General features: G+C 38.4%; 1 protein-coding gene across 1 annotated transcript in view; it reads right to left on the minus strand.

Annotated features, from left to right (window-relative positions):
- Positions 1–19,731, minus strand: part of USP7 (ubiquitin specific peptidase 7) — a 68,339-nt gene that overhangs the window by 19,981 nt on the left and 28,627 nt on the right. Inside the window, exons 2-11 of the mRNA XM_054080409.1 lie at positions 17,890–17,994; positions 11,631–11,829; positions 10,074–10,212; positions 9,278–9,366; positions 8,496–8,604; positions 4,935–5,065; positions 2,127–2,181; positions 1,510–1,590; positions 1,326–1,416; positions 464–546 (exon numbers count right to left, since the gene is read on the minus strand). Coding sequence (XP_053936384.1) covers positions 464–546; positions 1,326–1,416; positions 1,510–1,590; positions 2,127–2,181; positions 4,935–5,065; positions 8,496–8,604; positions 9,278–9,366; positions 10,074–10,212; positions 11,631–11,829; positions 17,890–17,994 — 1,082 coding nt within the window. The remainder of the gene's footprint in view (positions 1–463; positions 547–1,325; positions 1,417–1,509; positions 1,591–2,126; positions 2,182–4,934; positions 5,066–8,495; positions 8,605–9,277; positions 9,367–10,073; positions 10,213–11,630; positions 11,830–17,889; positions 17,995–19,731) is intronic.

Here is a 19,731-nt window from a genome sequence, read left to right on the forward strand (position 1 = left end):
TGTATAGAACTTTAATCACAAAAACTGGTAGATGGAAGCTGCAAAACAAGCTTCAATAAAACAAGGGTAAATAAGTCTTCAGCTTCCTACAGGGGGTGCTGTAATGTTCACCTGAAAAGCTCAGAAACGGGCACACACAAACATGCACACACAAACATTCAACGTTCCTCAGGTTCACTTGGCATCAAGATAGGTAGAGATGTTTACCATTCTAGTTACTAAACCACTTACAAGTATAAAAGCAAAACTGATTAAACTGTTTCAAAATCCAAGCTCCATTTCAAGAAAGCTAACAGCAATTAAGAGGAGTTACACAAAAGCTTGTCTAAGGAGAAAAATCACCAAAATCAGTTGATACAATTCAGAACGGGATTTGCAACATTTTTTAGCTATTATAGCTTTGCTAAGTTATTTTATCAAGGACAGAGAAATAAATTTTAAAACCATATTTAAAAAAAAATACCTGCAAACCATGTTCTCCTGCATCGTACTTGTTATCACCATCCAACTGTTCCACTGCAACATAGTCAATGAAGGACTCAAAAACTACATGAAAAAAAGATAGGGAAATTGCAGAGAAAGAGGAAGAAAAATATAAGTTTAGTCTAGCCAGGTGGCTTAACAATGCATTAATGAAATAAAATACTAAGACATGAGAGCCTTGTGTTTGAATATTTCTGTCTTTATTTAAGAAAAAAGTTTTATATCGCTTAAGAACGTCCAGAAATGCACCAAACTGTAGAGGTGTACATAGGAATATCAACAGATTTTGTAATCACTTTCTCACTTTCCAACTGTTAAGTGTCAAGCTAGGTGATTCTGTTTGCTGGACTCTTATGTGTCCTTAAATGTCCTTTTTTGTGCCTTGCATGGTAAAATGATGACAGGGCCCCACTGTTACATTGCTCCAATTAGTTAATTCTTTTTATTTACTTATTACTATGGTCAGGTCTAAACAAGAATCCGTTTCCTCTAAGTTCATCTTCATACATAAAGTACAAGCTACTGTGACAACATTACTGTTACCACCATGGCATGGCATGCATTTTTACGACACCAGAAAAACTCCCAGAATTCATAGTTTTATGAAAAGATACCAGGGAGGAAAGAGTAGGGAAGGGAAATGGGAGAAGGGAAAAAAGGTAATATAAGGGAAAACATCTGCAGAAAATGTTTACAATGAGGTGTCAAAGACTTCCTTTAGAAATTAAGGCAAGGATATTTCAAAGCGCCCAGCACAAACAAAACCTATTTGAAGTCAACAGGCACTAAAGGTGTCTTAATACAAAGTATCCAATTGGCAAATATCACAATGTATCACTTACTATTTTTCTTTCCCTTTATACTTAGCTGGATGTCATAATAATCTTCTATTCGCTCAGATCGATAGTCTACATGTTTGCATTGGATATAAGACTGTAAACAAAGAACACAAACCACAGAATTTCAAATGTATACTAGCAACAGTTAATTTAAATAAATACATTTCAAAAAAGATTAAATACATACCACCATCTTCCCCCTGAACAATTTAGGAATAGTGCCTTCTACGCATGTGCCTTTCATTTTATTTTCCACATTATCCAGCAGCTAAAAGAGAAATTAGTTTTTATGTAGGATAAACTTGCAGGTTTTGAATTTATTCATTACACACAGATGACTACTTCACTCATTATGTAACTTAAATAAAAATGAAATGTTAGTCTATTTGTACTGGCATCTCCTTTCTAGTACTTTAAATCTTCTTCCCCCTAAAAACTGCACAGAGGTCTAAGCAACATTGCTTTCAGTTTGGAAAAACGTCACAGGTATAACAACGCATTTACATGTTCAAAACCACATTTCTCTCCATGGCTACACAAGGATCACTAGCACAGGTTCCATTTATTTTCAACCTTCCCTATCCTTTACAAATGATTCACCCGCGAAGAGCCACAATCAAGTGCATTCTTAAAGAGAAAAATAAGCTAAGGCAAAATCTCTACCTCTTAGAGGACTAATTTAATTAGTCTTGATTAAATTAATCAGTGCTTCTACTAGGAGTGTTACTAAATTATATTCTATATACACAAGATCAAGAAACAACATTATGCACCACAGGTCAATAAGAAATAGTAAAAACATACCACTCGACATAACTCCTGGACATCGTGTTGCATGAAGCTGTCTAAAGTTTCCCACCTTTGTAAGGCAAATTAATAGAAAGTTACTATATTATGAAGAAAACTTAGAGCTCAAAAGGTATTTTCTGTGACATCTTTGCAGGTCAAGAATTGAATAGATAGCAAGATATAAAGGCGCTGAGATTTAGTCATAGCTGATGCACAGGAATTTTTAGTTCTGTAGCATTCACTTGGTGGGAAGAAGGAGCAGTGAACTTGGGGGATGTTTAGGCAGCCATGCTGTGCCCACCTGCCTTTTCTTGGTGGGACCGGGAAGGCAGCTGGAGCCAACCAAAGAGGCCAGGGCCAGGCTGTTGCTAGCAGAAGAATTCTTCCAACCTACAACCCTAGTCTCAGTTCACATCAAAAAAAACCCTTAAGAGAAGGCCTGGGAGCAATTCACCGCTGTCAGAATAGTTTCCACAGCATGCTTCTAGCTGCCTTTCTTTCTTCTGAGGGCCCTTCAGGTGCAGTCAAGTAGCATTCAGGGATTATTTCAGCATGTGAAAGGAAGTAAATGGATTTATAGGAAATACCAGCTCCTTTGTGCTCCTCTAAACAGTTAATCGGACACATAGTAACTCCAAGGATGCACTGCCCATGTGCAAACACACCCATGTGAAAGGAGGGGTGAGAGCAACATCTCTGAACACCTCTTAGCCAAGGCAGCACACTGCAAAGTGTTCAGCACTGCTGCCTTAAATGAAAAGGAAGCAAAATGAAGTTTTAATTTCAGCAAGAAATACTTTCTTCTACAAACTCTAACAAACTCAAGGATGCTTTTTAAATTTTACACCTTTGACATCTTTTTTTGCAACAGTCATCACTTCCAACCGTGTGACATAAGCTCTGTTTACTGTAGGCTTTAGCTTCAGCACGAGATTTAGCCCCGGCCCTTGAAATCACAAGCCCTGGGCTGGTCAGGAGCTATACTAGCTTTATCTTCCTCTCATGTGCTCTTCTCAAGAGACTCATTGCCACTGTCAGATGGCAGCATACTACTCCTAGAAGTGCACCAAAACACCTGGGAGGCATGTTCACACTTATAGAAGTTGAATCAAGTGACCTGCTGGATAATTAAGAGTGGAAAACAACCCCCTGACTCCCTAGGCTTTAAACACCAGCTGCTTAGAACAGAAAAATCAATGGAAAAGGTTATATTCTAATATTAGGGTAAAAAAGAGCTCCTTCAGACAATGGCATCATTTCCTACTCAAATAAGCCAAATTTAGAAACTCACGATACCCAGCAAAACGTTGGGCTCTACACAGCATACAGGTAGGTCTCACGGATCAGAAACCCCTCTCCAATTTAATGGGGGCAAAGACCAAATCTTCAAACTTTCAAAAATTCCTTCCTAAGAAGGAAGGCAGGCGTGAACACATATTTAAAACCTTGCTTTCAGATATAAAATTAAGCATCTGCAACACTCTGGGGAAAGGTCTCTCTATGCTACTAAAGATGACACAACTGGGATCTTAACTCAAGATGAAATATTTACGATATCAGCAAGTCCTTCCAGGGTAACAGCACAGCAGGATCACTGATAAACTAAATACACGGAGCGCTAGTAGGAAGAATGCAGAAGCAGATAAACACACAACACTGAGGTTCTCAATCTCATTTTAAAATTCCCCCAAAAGGTGAAAAGGAAAGCATAAAGACGCAGCGTTACAGAGAGTCTTATAGGGACAGAGCACTACTATAGTGCTTAGCAGAAGATGCGGGATGGACACTAGGACAGCTATGTGAACAAGAAGATACAAACTTCCTAACACGTATTTAAACAAAAAACACTTGTCAATATTGCTACAAAAGACTAGTCTACAAATACAGTGCCAAAAAAATAATGTGAAACACAACCCGTTACAACGGTTTTGATAAAAACCTACTCCATGCTTACACAACATGTAAAGAGAAGGCTTGTGAAGGTTATGCTAATCTTCATCTTATGTCCTAACTTGTGCTCAACTGAAACATCAAGCTCATTAGGAAAAATGACACCTTCAATGCAGATATACTGTATAATTCTGTGTCTAGACACTCCAGATTCGAAATTACACCCTGTTCCATACACCTGGATATGGGCAAAGATACAGCCAAAACCAAAAATAAACCCAAGGCTTTTTATAGATATTTTATGGAGGAAAAGAAGATGCTACAATGAAGAAAACGCGAAGAATTACTTGGTGTGTGTGCTCCAACACATGCAACAGAAACTCATCTTAAGCTCTAAATCACGAAACAGAATACAGCATTAAATGTTTCTAAATTGTGCATAAGCAAAAATACATGCAGTTTTGCTAATGTCATAAGAAAATGTTACAACAGCCATCAGTGTAAAACTTAACAATATGGAAAGGCAAATTATTGCTATTTCTCCGAATCTAAAACAGATTTATATTTTAAAAAGACATTAACAATACATGAACTGCCATGTTTCAACAACATATCTTGTCCTGAATTTTACTTAAGTCATATGTATCACACAGTTTTCCGATAACAGGTAAATTATAAGCCCACTACTAACAGCTGTGTTTGTGTCCCACTCCTCTCCCTGTAAAATCTGACTTTTGGTTCAGGTGCCTTTAGTACTGACTGTATATAAAAACCTATCCAAGTGAACTAAGAAAAGCTAGCAATGAACATAATGCTGTATTAATACTTCTCTACACCTCTCTAAAAATAGCCTGATTTAAATAAAACCTTTTAAAAAATAGCTTTATGAAGCCTGCAATAGCCCAATAAATAATTCAAATTTTTGAAACTTACCCAAAAGATTTTGTTAACTTTTTAGTTCCAACTGGTTTGTCACTATGTTGCAGCTCATAAAACACTCTTTGCAATGCTAAAGGAACACTTTTGGATGAATCATCTCCTTCTGTAGGCATCATGTACACAGCCTGAAACAGTATTTAGTTCAATTAGTATCTAAGGAAAAGTTATTGCTCACATTGTTTAATGCATTCTTTCCTCTTCAGTGAATCCCTTCATATAACGCCACTTAATCATCACTCCAAAAGAGTCTGAGTAAAACTCTTACACTGTAGAGTAAAAACATTTATTGTCTGGAACACCAGGACAGTCTTCTTAGAGCACAGTGTTTAGAAAGACGTGAATGACAGATTCCATTCATGGTTATTTTATCTAACTAGTTCCCTTATTCCACCCTACAAAAATTATTTACCTACAAAGGTAAATGCACTAAAGCTTTCAACACCTTCAAACAACTTATCACATCAGGTTATGCCTACGCAATCATAACAGTAGGACCAGATACATTGATCTGCTATAAATACACGCTAAGCTTTTGAGAAGAACTTCAATTTTGTGTTGTAGCCTGCCGATTCATGAATACTGTCACCTACACCAGGGGTGAAAAAGCCAAAACCACTAACGTCAACCCATGAAAGCATAACGGGCAACAAGTAACGAAAACTGAAATGGTCCACATAGAAGAAGCTCTGCAACTCCCCGATAGATTCTTTCTTATTTAATGTCATTGCTGTCCAGCAAATAAACAGCTTAACAATTCAATTCACTGATTATACTGATCTGGGAAGGACTGAGAACAAAGAAATTACACACATAGACCAAACAAGGATTAGGAGAGTTCAACAGGCACTGAAATGAGATTTATTTTTCATGAAGTGTACACCAATGTCTAGGGAAACGTAACAACAAAGGAAAGGTATTCAACAGGGAGGATGCCCACCTAGAAAGCACGAACAGCAAAAGCAGACAGACAATTCTAGAAGGAGATAAGGTAACAATACATGAAAAGAATAACGACTCCAATATTATAGGGGATGCAAGAGAATAACCTGTTAAGAAATAGAAAGATTGCCACCTGAATTTTTGCCTGCCAAACAAGAGAATGACACGTTTGTGCAAGTGAAGAACTGAACTGATCTCAGCACCCACTCTGCAATGTTCTCATGAACGAACTGTAGGGAATTTTTCAAGGAAGCCAGCAAAGAGTTTTAAAATGGAGTGGATATCCCACAAGCGCCAATGGGCTGGAGGCGCTAACAGCAGACAAGGAAAGACTCATGTAACATGCTCCAAGATCAAACCTGGACCCATTCATGAAGTTACTCCTGCCCCTCTCTAGGTGGATTATATCTAAGCATGCATTTATCAGTCACAGACAGACAAAAAAAAGACATGCTCTGAAGAGAGAGTTCCTTTGTTTTATTCCCTACCACTGAAACCACCTGGCTGCTAACATTCCAAATCTGAAGTACCAAGCAACACCCATCTGTTGTCTGGAAACAGAGCAAAGAAGAAAGGACCTCTCCATCAATCCTCACCCACACTTCACCAGAGGCTGACTTTCCATAGGCATGTGCTTTCCTATGGCTATTGTTCATTGCTTTCCCAGCTCTACTCTTGACAGCAACTTCTCTTTTAACAAAGGTCTAAATAACAGCAATAGAAATCACTACTTCTTCTAAAGTAAGTAGGATTCACAGAATTAATGGAATTGGTGACAAGCAAACTGAGGGTACCACATATTTTATTGTACTCAGCTGTAAGAGGAATGAGTCTGCTCAAAGTGAAAACAAAAATGTTGTAGAAATTCATTTTATCAGACAAGACTACTGACTTTTCCACATCTGTAATAAAGTCAAACAAGCATTAAAGCTGTCTAAAACTGCTGCTGTAGTCTGTTCTGTCTGTAGGGACTCTGAAAACCTGAAAAATGAGCAAGTAATTGGGCATTTCAGTTCAGGTCCTGTAACATTTCCATAAAGGAAGCGGCAGTTACCAACTAGCAAGTAAATCAACCTCTCTCATACAGTCACTATCCAGATATTAAAAGCTGGTATTTACTTAAGAGGCTGGGAGAGAAGTACAGGGAAATGACTGAAAAGATTAGCTCAGTTGAAACAAATCTGTATCACAAAAAGAATTCCTTCTTCTCAGAACAAGATTACTTCATGGTACATATCGATTTACTGACTACAAGACAGTCTCCAAAGGAACTACTCAATTGGATTAGATGTAGCTATTATAAAAACACATTTTTCTTTCATCAGCAAAGAGAAGCTGTCCAAAACCAGAAAATGCATAAATATTATGAGTGCTGAGCAAAAAGAACAGGCATTATAATGAATGATAAATTGAATGATCAAATTAAATCTCTCACAAAAAAGAAACAGGTGCATCATGTAAATAAAACAAGTCAAGTATTTATTTCTTGCACATGGCATTGGTAAGATCTCAGTTGCAGTCCACTGGAGTTCAATGCGCTATTTTTTGTGGTGCTTCAGAGCAAGCAGGACATTGCAAAAGAGAAAAAACAAATCCCAACTGGGACACTTAAGAGGCCACAGAAATAGAAACAATGACAGGACAGTGAAAAACACAAGACAGTGAGACGTAGGTACATGAAAAAGGAAAATTTTGGAGAAAGGAAAGCTTAATTGAAACACAACAACTGGTATACATAAGGGAAAGTGTAAGTCAGAACAGTTCATTTTCACTAAGAGATACAATAAGCATAGGAACACGCAAAAGGACGAGTTAGGATCAATAGGACATTCCAGTAACCTAAATGGAGCCAAGTTACATTTTTTCCTCAGAATACTCCCTCTTGCAGATAGCCACCTCCAATGTCAGGTCATCTTCTACATTTTTATATCACTAAAGCTACTGCACTATTTTAAATTGATACATTATCTAGTATATTTCATCCTGGGTTTAGATGAGATATTTATTAAGTTGATATTTATAGCAGTTTCTCCTTCCAGTGAGGAAAACATCTACAGTAAATAAAAAAAGCCATATGATTGAAGCAAATACAAAATTAACTTGTTTAAACTACTGAAATTGTAACATTTTCCATCACTACAAAGATGCTAACCACAGTAACAGAAAATTCAACTGCATAATATAAATTAAAATATGGAAAAAAGGTTATATATATTTATTTTTTACATTGTTTACAGGCTGAAAAGTCACAATTGACTTCTCTATTTTAACTATTTCAAGAAAAGGAAATGGAGATGTAGTCATCCTTTTCTTCTTTTCCCTCTCTTAATGAGTTATAGTAACATTAACACATAACACAGTCTAAGAAACACCCCTTAAGCTCAGGTCTTCACCAGGTACTTCACCTGCTTTTGCAAAGCCCAAAAGCTTATGTTCAACAAAAAGGAAGCTTCCTGCACTCAATCTCCGTAAGATGTACATGGCCACGCAAGTCACAGCTTCTCCAAAAGGATGAAGGAAGCAAAAGGAATGTACGGCTCTGTTTTGAAGCACTTATAAACAAAACACATTGCACATTTCAATTAGCAATCTCATTTTCTTTCACATGATGATTACCTTTCGTAGCTGATTTGTGAAAAATAAAGTCTGTAACAAACTGTTCATGTAACAAGTCGCTCCCTGGTTCTTTAAGCCAACATATCCTGTGTGCTTCTTTGAATCCCACCTAGAAAATAGTGTTTAAAAACAAGACAGTTCTGTATTAACTATAATAAAGAGCATTTATTCTAAGCTAGCGCTGCTGGTCTGCATTGGCTACTCTTCATTGTTACTTCGGGTTCAAATAAGCTACACCTCACTACTGCCTTTGCAGTCTCTCATTAAATATTTTGCAATTCTGTTTGGTTTTATTTTGAAGATGCTCTACATGGCAGAAAAATTATTATGAACCCAATGCTATACCTTTAAAGGCAAGTCTGCATTTCAGTACAAGCACTCTGTTTATAAGTGACATGAAGTAGAACCACTCAGATGAGGCAGTTTTAAAACAACTGTAAATCAAGGCAAGTCAGACAGCAGAGCCACCTGACTGAGTCTGAAACCCTTATCAGCTGTAAAATGAGAAACAGTTTAGATTTGCAGTGGTGTTAAATCTCAAATAAATTTGGACAGAAGTTGAAGTTCCACAACATCATGCTGAATTAATGCAAATGGAACTTTAACATACACAGAAATCTCCAAGTGGCTCATGGAAAATATTGCTGTGTCACAATTCATTAAAGGTGACAAGGTAAGAAAGTCTAATGGAGCTACAAATATTAACGCAAAACACTTGAACAATCTCAAGCAATATAAAAATATTAGAATTAAGAATTTTATTTTTAAACAGAGACACTTACGCCACTCCGTGGGGAGCATCTGCTTGAACATAAACTTCAAAAGTAACTTTGTCCTCTTCTATAAAGCCTTTTTCAGGATCAGTAACTTCCTGTAAAACAGAAACGACAAGAACATGAAAACTGGAGCTTGCAACATGACTGCAGTGAAGAATCCAGTTAGACATCACTTACTTTCCAAGCCCGAGCTATAATAATAAACTGAAGAAGAAAAATTGAAGGACACCAAGAATGCTGTTTTTCAGCTTAATACAATTTAATTCTTTTTTAATGTCTCAATACAGGAAACTTGTTCCTGGCTTTTAAGATTTTGCAGTACTATTTCAATTTTCTGTGGATAACAGTCAGTAATTACAGGTTCTGCTACTTCAGGACAATATCTAAGATAGACGAAAAATTAAGGGCTCAACCTCTGAAAACGCTTAAAAAGCTGTCTCAATAAGATAAGCCTTGGTGGTATTATTAGGGCATTAAATATCTGTACACATAGACAAAGAAACACATGAAAACAGAAGAAAATCTATTTTGCTTCAGAACAACATTGACTATCACACAGTGAAAACAAAACAAGTATTCAGATATGCAAAAAATGAGGGAATATTTAAATTACAACTTAAGTAAAAGCAATCTACAATAATTAAGTACAGAAATTTATAAGAAATTGAAAAAGAATCTATGTCAATGACAGGACAAAAAAACAGCTTGGGGAAAACATTTCTGCAAGTATCTTACTACTCAGGACTGAAAGTTCAAAATTGCTCCTTTCTAGTATGAGACTAATACATGTCCCTTTACTTACACTCCAGGCCATGAAGTTGGAAAAGCCCCAGTCATTCTCCTTATGAAAGAACAAGTGACTAATACGACGACTGAATGATTTTTCATCATCTTTGTAGTTTATTATCTTGAGAACTGCTTGTGCATGACAAGACCATGATCTAAAAGTAAAGAAGAAGCAACATTTGAAATTCATTCAAAACAAAGCTTTTTATAGTCATTAAAATAATGTTTTTGTTGGGGTTTTTGGCACATTACTTTTGCATAGAGAGTTTCTTTTTTCTTAATATATGTTAAGATTTCGTTAATTGTTATTGAAGGTATGAAACCCTGGGTCTTTCTGAAGCCACATTATGAACATGATGCTGGAAAGTAGATTTTCCTAAGGCAGCACTGCTGTTAAAGTACTGTCAGGCAATTGCAGTAACAGTGGTTTAGAAGCCAATTGCTCTCTGACACGAGCTATTCCTAATCTTCTTCAAGTCAGATGGATAGGCCAACTTGAAATAGTCTTGGTGTCTACAGAGAGTGGTAGCTCAGCCTTTGGCTAAGAAAGCGAGAAGGTGATTCTACCCTCCCTCCCACAAGACAAACTCCCCAGTACTACAATTTTCTCAGCACCTCCTTATGACCATTCTGGTTCCAACTCATCCCACTTGTGCAAGACCATTCGACTAAACATCAGTTCAGACAAGATCTTGTCACTGCCTCACACAACAGCATCACTCTTGCTTTGCACCACTGGCTGCACCTTGGTTGATACTTCTGAAGATCATGTTATCCTTTTCCTGTGACTACTTGCACGCGAGTCACTTCTCCCATGACTAGGTAATACACTTACAACTTTCTTCTTTACTTTCTGCAATGAGCACTCACCTTCTAGATTCCAAAACCAAGGGAGAACAGTAACTTATTATTCAGAGCGAACAACAAGTTGTGTGAGATTTGGTGTAAAAATGGAGTTACCCCACTGGAAAGGATACCTATGAGAGGTCTGAGCTCTAGCCAGGCAAGATGCAGTAATGCCCCAGAAATTTCCATTTTACTTACAAAAGTGATCAAAGATCATCAATTTTGATGCACATGCAGGACTCCAAGAACATGTACATGATCTTATCCCACTTGATGAATGACAAACTCCATTTAAGGAGATGATGATGACCTCATACACTGTTCTGCCTCAGCTGCCAGCAGTTACGTGCTTACACACTTCACAGGGCAGGATTTATAGCTCAGCAGGGTTAGAGAAGCTCCAGCACCACTTCCATCTGAAATAAACCCAGAACTTTTCCCATGCCAAGAAAACTGTCAAAGACTTTCCCCTTCAGCAATCAGAAATATATCTAAATTCTACCACAAACTTGTAGCTACATTAGCTACTTTTAGCTCCTCCTAAAGAGAGGATTACTCATATACTTTGGGATTTAGGAAAAGTGGGGGAAAACAGGTCTCAAACCTCTATAAGGATTCACACCTCTTACAAAAAGTTAAGTAAAATAATTTTTGTAGATGTTTGTATTTCTTGCAATAAAGATTAACTCGTATCAAATGAGGACCTGTACAATTAAAAAGATCTTACGTGGAATCGGATTCAGCATTGCATTGAAGGAAAAATCCTACGCTTTTTTGGTGCGGTCTGTCCGGGTAGAGTCGTGGCATAACCATGATCTTCCATGGCAAATTTCGTACAAAGCAGGGAGGACTGAGAACTGACTCGCTTAATCTGTTGAAGCGTTCAACTGTAAACTGAAACGTTGCTTCTGATCGCCAACTTGTATCTGTAACACATACACACACATTTATTTGAAAACCCTGATGTTCTTCACTCCAAAACATAATTTTCAAAATAATGCAATGTGAGCATGTTTTCTGTAGTGGAATATTGGAAGCAACTAAAAAAAAGAAAATCTCAAAGCCTGAGAGGCACTGAACTCCTTAGCAACTGAAGATTCAATTTTTTCATTTTGAAAAAGACTGCAACAGCATTCATGAAAACAGAGCACTGAAAGTTGTATTCCTTTTGTACACTATTTCCTTAAATAATTCTTTAGCACTGGAATTTGCTACCATTCAAGTTTCTTATCAAGCAGCAGAGACAGCGAGACAGAGACATAAAATGCTTTACAACATAAATCACAGCCCGCTCTAAATCTTATTGTTGTACAGCACCTTCACAGCCCAGTTTAAGTTATTTCTTTGCAAGAACCAAGATGTGCGAAGGATTTTCACAATCTGTTCAACTGTCCTATGCTACCAAGTCACCATGTAGTTGGGTTTTTTCGTTTGCAACAGTGTATTTTCAACACAGATGAACCCCCCTGGTTGGTGGTTGGTTTGCCCATTTTTTTAACGTTCCATACCTCTTTGCCCAAGAGTAGGGTCCTGGATTCTTTGTGGTAGGTGAAAGTTGTAAAGATTTTTAGTGGTCTAAAACAAAGTTAAATAAGGCTCTTTTTTTTTTAATATAGCTTATTTTGACACACACAATTAAAATCATTTTGCTTTCTTCCCACATCCCCCGTTCTTCAGATACCACAATCTGTTCTTCTGAGCACACAGGGTGCTGGAGACTGCAACAGCTTCAGGAGGGCACAAGACTGGGCAATCTTTATTACAACATGCCTCATATTGCACACAGGGAGAAAAAACATGTAACTTATCCCAGCAATTTGACAGGACAGGGATGAAGTACAGAGCATGCACAAGATACTCCCCTCCTTCTCTGTGGTTCCAACTCAACACCTGTGTAACATGGAAAGATTTGCTATCAGGCTGATGATGTCCACTGCTTCAGGCAGAGAATATCCACAATCAGACCACTATCCTCACAGCACTCACAGGTGATGCAGAACTGAAGCAGAGATGTCACATGTGCAGTGATACCAAACCCAAAAGCACTGAGGTAAAGCAACACCAAGCCAGAAAACTGATCGTCAAATTACACAATGAGGCACACAGCATAGAACAAACGTATTATTTCTCTACTTGCGAAGCAGCCGTTCACTCAAAGCTTTGTGTGGCGCCAGAGATGGGTTTGAATGGTGGTTTTCAAAAAATCAGGTGAGCCCTGGCTGCTACCTTACTTAAAAAAATAAAATGCTCTCCAAGTTGTAACATTGTAAAGATTATACACTTCCATACAGAAAATGAACAAGTTTTGTCCACAGCTGCAACAAAGCTTTGACATAGAATCATAGAATGGCCTGGGTTGAAAGGGACCTCAAAGCCCATCCAGTTCCAACGCCCCTGCCATGGGCAGGGACACATTCCACTGGATCAACTTCACTGGGCAACCTGTTCCAGTGCCTCACCACCTTCATAGGAAAAAATTTATTCCTAGCATCTAATCTAAATCTCCCCCCTTTCAGTTTATCAACATTACTCCATGTCCCGTCCCAGCACTCCCTGATAAAGAGCCCCTCCTCACAGATTTTGTTCTTCTCCCTTGAAGTAGAGGTTTTCAAGAAGTTGTCCTATGTCTGATCTTGATCTTGGCAACAAAGTTGATCTTTGTGCATGGACTGACAGCCTGAAGCATTCCCAATTATCTCCTGGAAGTCCCAGTACTACAGCAGAAACAGGCTTCCCCTCTCCTCTTCATCTGCAACGACCTTTGCGTTACCCTGTGCTGCCAGCTGCCTCCACAATGCAAAAGTGTAAACTATTATTATTTTCTCCCCTCTTTCCTTACACATAAGGGTAGCTAACCAATAGGCTATCACCTAGCAAAAACTGTTCCCTACCTATCTTCCCTACTTGCTACCTGCTGACAGAGTCAAGTGCTGGTCTTCTACAACCAAGAGCCACACAGGCTGCAGTCGAGGGAGTTGTGCGCTCTCAAACTTGACTCCCAGGCAGAATTAAAAAAAAAATTTGTAACACAGTTAGTTTAAAAATCAGTCTTGCATCACATGCATCCCTAAGCAGATCAAGAAAACCTCCCTATCCATCAGCACTTCTGGGCTTAGTCTAAGCTTCCAAAAACCGAGCCCACCAAGTTTGCTTTCTGCTTCCTTTGATGCAGCTTCCAGAGCACTTCAGCAGCAGGATGCAGCAGCGCTGCTACAGTGTCAGCTAAAAAAGGCAGCCCACGCAGCATCTGCAGATGCTTCAGAGAAAGTTCGCCTGTACTTCTTGATTTCTTTTCAGGAAAGCCTGTGCTCACCAGGGAAGGGTGCTCTTCTCAGTAAAATATTCGAGCAATCCCTAGTAATTACTCCACAAAAATGCAGCATCATAACAAAGGTCAACCCTAAAATAAAAGTGTCTTTAGAAATACAAAGCATGCACTCTCAAAATAACAACCTTCCATTCCTTCCAGAAAGGCCGTATTTTTAGCAAGTGTAATCGATTAAAACATGACTTGCACTAAAAACCAAAGTCTAAACAGTAAGTGTGATAGGTATTCTGAGCACGTAAATAAATAAAACCATTTTTGCCATCACAAACATGGCCACCAGTTCACAATAAAAGACTGCAATTGGGAGGAGAAGGATTATCATTAGTAGTGATCACAAGTAAAACTATAAATCCCTGAACTACAAATACAACACAAGATCCTGAACACAAGGTTAAAAGCACAGATCCAGTTGACAGTGGTTGGAGGAAATACACACAACGGATTACATTCGCTACATGGAAAAGATTTTTTTCACTGACAAGATGTCACATTTAGCACCTTGATACTACAAAGATCCTCCAAATCAGAGATCCAAACACAGAACATGATCTCTTCTAAGACTGAAGTAGATTTTTAAGTGTTTATACCTTGAGAAAAGCAGATTTCTTTATTCTTTTTGTAAAACGTTGTTACCTTTGAAGTACATTGAAGTTATTAAAATATTCTGAACCTGAATTATTAATGGAGAAACTGGCTGAATATTCTATGAATATTTTAATAATGATCCAAATAGGGCATGCGATACTAGCATATGGCTAAGACTGATGCTTCTGAAAGCCTCTTAGCCTCCGCAATTCTTCACAGAAATGAGACTTTAGTAGGTAATTGCAAAGCAGCAAGTTTGTGTTTAGCCAGGGACCTTCTGTTTGAACTTCAACTTCTAAGGGAATTTATTCTATGTGCTGCTTCGAATACCGATGTACTTGCAAACAAAATTTGATCAGAGCCTCGTTTTTATTATTTTTCATTCCAGCTCACAAAGCTTGCTTCATCGGGTCATTCTCTGTACAAAGCATAGCAAATTCCTTCAGCTGGTTCTTTGTAACTGCTGAGACATCACACATAGCAGTAACAGGTTCAGTCAAACCCCTTGGGAGAACACAGCCTTATCTGAAAGTCCTGTTGGTGGTCCGCTGCTGCCCTCATTACGAGTTCTTCACAATGCCTATGGTTAGTTGCCTAGCAAAGGGGATGAGAGCTGCACTTCTTTCCAGTCTGATCAGTCATTTCTTTTTGTGCTAAGCAGGAAGAACAAAACCACCTCAGAAGTTTCTTGCACTCAGAAATTCACCATAAAGCTGGTTTCTGTGATCTAGATGGAAGCATCAACCTTTTATGCTACTCTTAACCCCTTTCAGAGGAACCATTAAACTCATGGAGGTTTTCACTGAAGAGATATCTGAATTTTCTTCAGCCATTCTTTAACAGCTTGGATTGGTCCCATTTGCTATGACTAACAGCAGTGAAAAACAGAGCATGTTTATCAAAGAGGCTGATGTCTCCCTCCCTCCATTTCTCCCTATCTTCTGAATCTCCAAGCTGTCCATTATACAAGGATATCACGCTGCACATCAGGATAGAAAGAGAACAAACATCAAGAGAGCAATTGCACTGATTTGTAGGTAATGCAACAGCAAGCAACTAATATGAATTACAAGACTTGGAAAAGAGGCATCATCCACTTACATGATGCAACTCCTCAGGAATGTTTTTGCAATTATAACATTTTGCAATAACACTACTTTCTATCTGTGTCAGTGCAGAGCTACCATGGCACCAAGATGCAGCCAGACACTCCTTATTCAAATACGATAATGAGGAGCTATTAGAGAATTGCCTAATAATCATAATTTAATCCTGGAAGATGACCCACAGCAGAGCAGACCAAAGCTTGTAACTCCAGTGGAAGCCCACAAAAACACAAGTACTACCACAAATAAGCTTTCACAAGCCTTTTGCCGGATAACTTCGGATACTACCTCTCCCTACTGCAACACCTCCATACTCAGTTCTCTGAGAAGAGTCAAATATTTCGTAAACAGAAACTGCATTACAGTAGCTTTTTCGTTAAAAAGTCAAAGTTATCCTGAATGAAGAGGTGTATATCTGATTACTCGCCACCCTCAATATGGTCTGGGTTTCATCAGCTGTTCTTGAAAATTAAGTCCTTTTTGCTTAACCTGTGCAAACATATACAGACCAACTTCAGGACAAATGTTTGTACTGATTGACCAATGTGTTACCTACTGGCTGTATTGATAACAAACACTACCAGGCTTCCTACCTACAAATACCATTACTGAGAACAGAAGTTCAACAGCGCTGTCCTTGCCAGTTGGCTTCATCTCACATGACCTTCTCTTGCCAACCTCCAAATACCACATCCTAACGTTTAACATCATTTATAACTGGTAGCTTGACTGCGATAAAACCAGATTTCCCGATTTCAGTCTCAGCTATTTAGTCTGAGCAAGAAATCAAAGGCCCTTGAATAGGATCAGATAACTGGACCACACACACACAAAAAAACCCACATAGGCTAAGCAGACCTCATTTTTACTTCATTGGGAGAATCTGATCACAGGATCAATCCAATGACAGAGAGGCAATTCAACCATGACATACTGTTGTCCTGAATTTAAGCCATATTCTCTTCATGGAAGATTACTAATTTCTATCACTATTATATTCTATGTTCCTTGAATACATGAAAGTAAACACTTTCTGATATTTAACCTCAAACTCTGACTGTTCACAAAATAAATAAATAATTCACTCATCACTTTGCACAAATCTAAATAAATGTTTAAGCCTAGTCCTGAACATAGTCTCACAAATCCTACTTATTTTGTTTGTTCCTTCTACCAATTCAATTTTATTTAGTCCTTCAAAATAAGAGCAACCCCCCCTGCATATCCTCTCCTAAAAAAGAAATACCACTATACATTTTCTTCAATAAGTACAATTCAGAATTAAGTGAATTATAAACTTGTTTTCTTTAAAGAAGCCCAGATACACCTACTTTAAATTTTTTTGATCTTTTGTTACAGAAAAAAACAGTACACACTTATTTTTATTTAGAAGACCAAGAAAAAACATTTCAAACCCACAACCACTGTCCCCTTTTGTTAACAGGACACCAATACATTCTTTCTTCTTTGCATTTGCAAGTACAAGGGCATTAGAGTTGCAGGGGAAAAAAAAAAGGGCTCCTCAACAGAATAGTTACCACTGACTTAAACCCACAGAGCAAAACCGATCACAGTCACGCCCTGACAAGACAGCAGGACAGAGAAGCTGTCCAAGTGTCCTGAAGGAATTGCATCACTGACAAAGCTACTATTCAGCAAAGCACCAGCTGCCGTAGTTTAGAGGGATATATCACAAAATGTAACAGTGGACAGTATTGCTCTCAGCAATTTTTAAATGAATACCTAGAAAGAGTAAGAGGAAAAAATCCTGAGCTTTCAGATGCTCAATACTATTGTATAGCTACATTAAAAGGAAGCCTATGCAGAAAACCAGCATTCGTAACTACAGAGGATTTCAGGTTTTTAATGAGCTACAGTTCAGAGAACACAGGTAAGACATAGACCATTTTGTCGTCAAAAATCATAAAGAAGCCAACAAATTACAGTTTTACCAAATATATACTTACCATCTTCCATGTCTTCTTCAGTGTTGTTATGTCCGTCAGCCATTGCTACATTCCCATTAATAACAGGATTTTGGGTAATTCTTGGAGGATCATCTGTATCTCCAGCTAAGACAGGAAAACAATATAAAAATTAACCAGTTTATACTAACATTTGTCTCAGGTAGTGCTTATGAGAGAGACAAATTTTTCAAGACTCAAAAGGCACGCATTCTTCCTGAAAAACAGTATCTACTGAAGTCATAGCACAGCAATTGTACTACTATATGTCTCACTGTAAAATTCCACAAACAGATAACAATGCATGGATTAAGGAAAAGTCCACATTAATGCACAATGCAAATACAAAAAAAATTACATTGATTCTTTTCCACTTTCCAAATGGCCTTACAGCCAGCATCTCATAACAGTCTCATTAAATAAAAACAATCTTTTAAATTACTTGTTCTGGTGTTCCACAATTTGTACTGAGACAAGTATCTAAGAGCAGACTTTCTTAATTAACAACTTACTTAAACAGTTTTACTTTTTGGGTTTTTTTTTAGAAGAAGAAACCTTAACATTTCATTAAATATAATGGTAAGATCTAAGTTTTACTTAGGAATAACTGGAAAGGAAATCCTTTACCATCTCAGGAACATTTCAGGGGGTAACATTTTCTAATTTTTAGCCATCCCTACTAACAAGTTTTGCCACAGTAACTGTTTAAACATAGGTAAGCACCACTAACGCAAGAAATATGATACAATTCCATGAAGTAAACCCCCACGATTGCAAAGAAGCACTGCTTTGATTGAACAAGCACCTTTTCAACCTACCCAACGACTGAAGAACACCTCCTTCCATTGCTTTTGCATCAAAAACTGATGGATCATTTCAGTATGATTACAGGGAAAGGAACATATTCTTGAATAAACTGTTTTTTATCAAAGTGTAAAACTTATAACTCTTATAACAACCATCACAAGGGCAAGCACTACTTAAAAGATACTCTGAAGTCCGATATGTTTCTCTCTGACGTACCAGTCCCGCTATCGTATATTCTACTACACCACAAAACCCCCAAAGCACACGATTTCTGTATCTGAGAATAGTTTTGTACCCAAAGCACACGATTTCTGTATCCGAGAATAGTTTTGTACCCGAAAGCTATACACTCTAAAGTTATAACTAAAGTTATCGTCTGCGCGGGCAGCCAGGGATGTGGGTAACCTGTCCCGTGGGAAGGTAACCGTTTCTGAGGGGAAGCCACCGGCTCAGCCGAGCGCTGTCCGTCAGCACCCTGGACAGAGGCCCCGGGCAGCCCGCGCGCTCCCTCCCGCCCCAATGCCTCCCGGCCCGAAGGCACCAAACGCGCCCCACGAAGCAGAACTTGCGCCCCACGAAGCAGACCTCGCCATGCCGATTGCTGGGTGACAATTGCTGGAGCCTCTGAAGAGGCAGGGAACTACGGCCAAAGCTACGGCAACCCACGTGAAAGGCAAAGCAGGATCAGTCACCGGTTGCTGAGGTGGGTGCAACACACTTGTGCAGCCTCATTCCTACTCACAGTACACAAGAAATTATACTCTCACAATCAGCATTCCTATTCCAACGATTTACTCTTCTAGGAAATCCAAAGAGTGAGCCACCCCTGCCAGAACAGAAGCGGCAGGCTAGAGACTTCTGGAGCAGATCCACAACAGAGCTTTTAGAAGTTATTATCAAGGTAACTTAGTACCCAGAAACAGATCGAAGCAAACATCTGAGTAACAGTCAGTTCTCCACTCACAGCTCATATAAAATATTCTATTAACAGAGGATTTAAAGGTCAAACATATTTTATGAGGCAAAAAACTGTCCTTA

This window comes from Cuculus canorus, chromosome 15 (genome assembly GCF_017976375.1).
Source record: "Cuculus canorus isolate bCucCan1 chromosome 15, bCucCan1.pri, whole genome shotgun sequence".
Classification (NCBI taxonomy): Eukaryota; Metazoa; Chordata; class Aves; order Cuculiformes; family Cuculidae; genus Cuculus; species Cuculus canorus.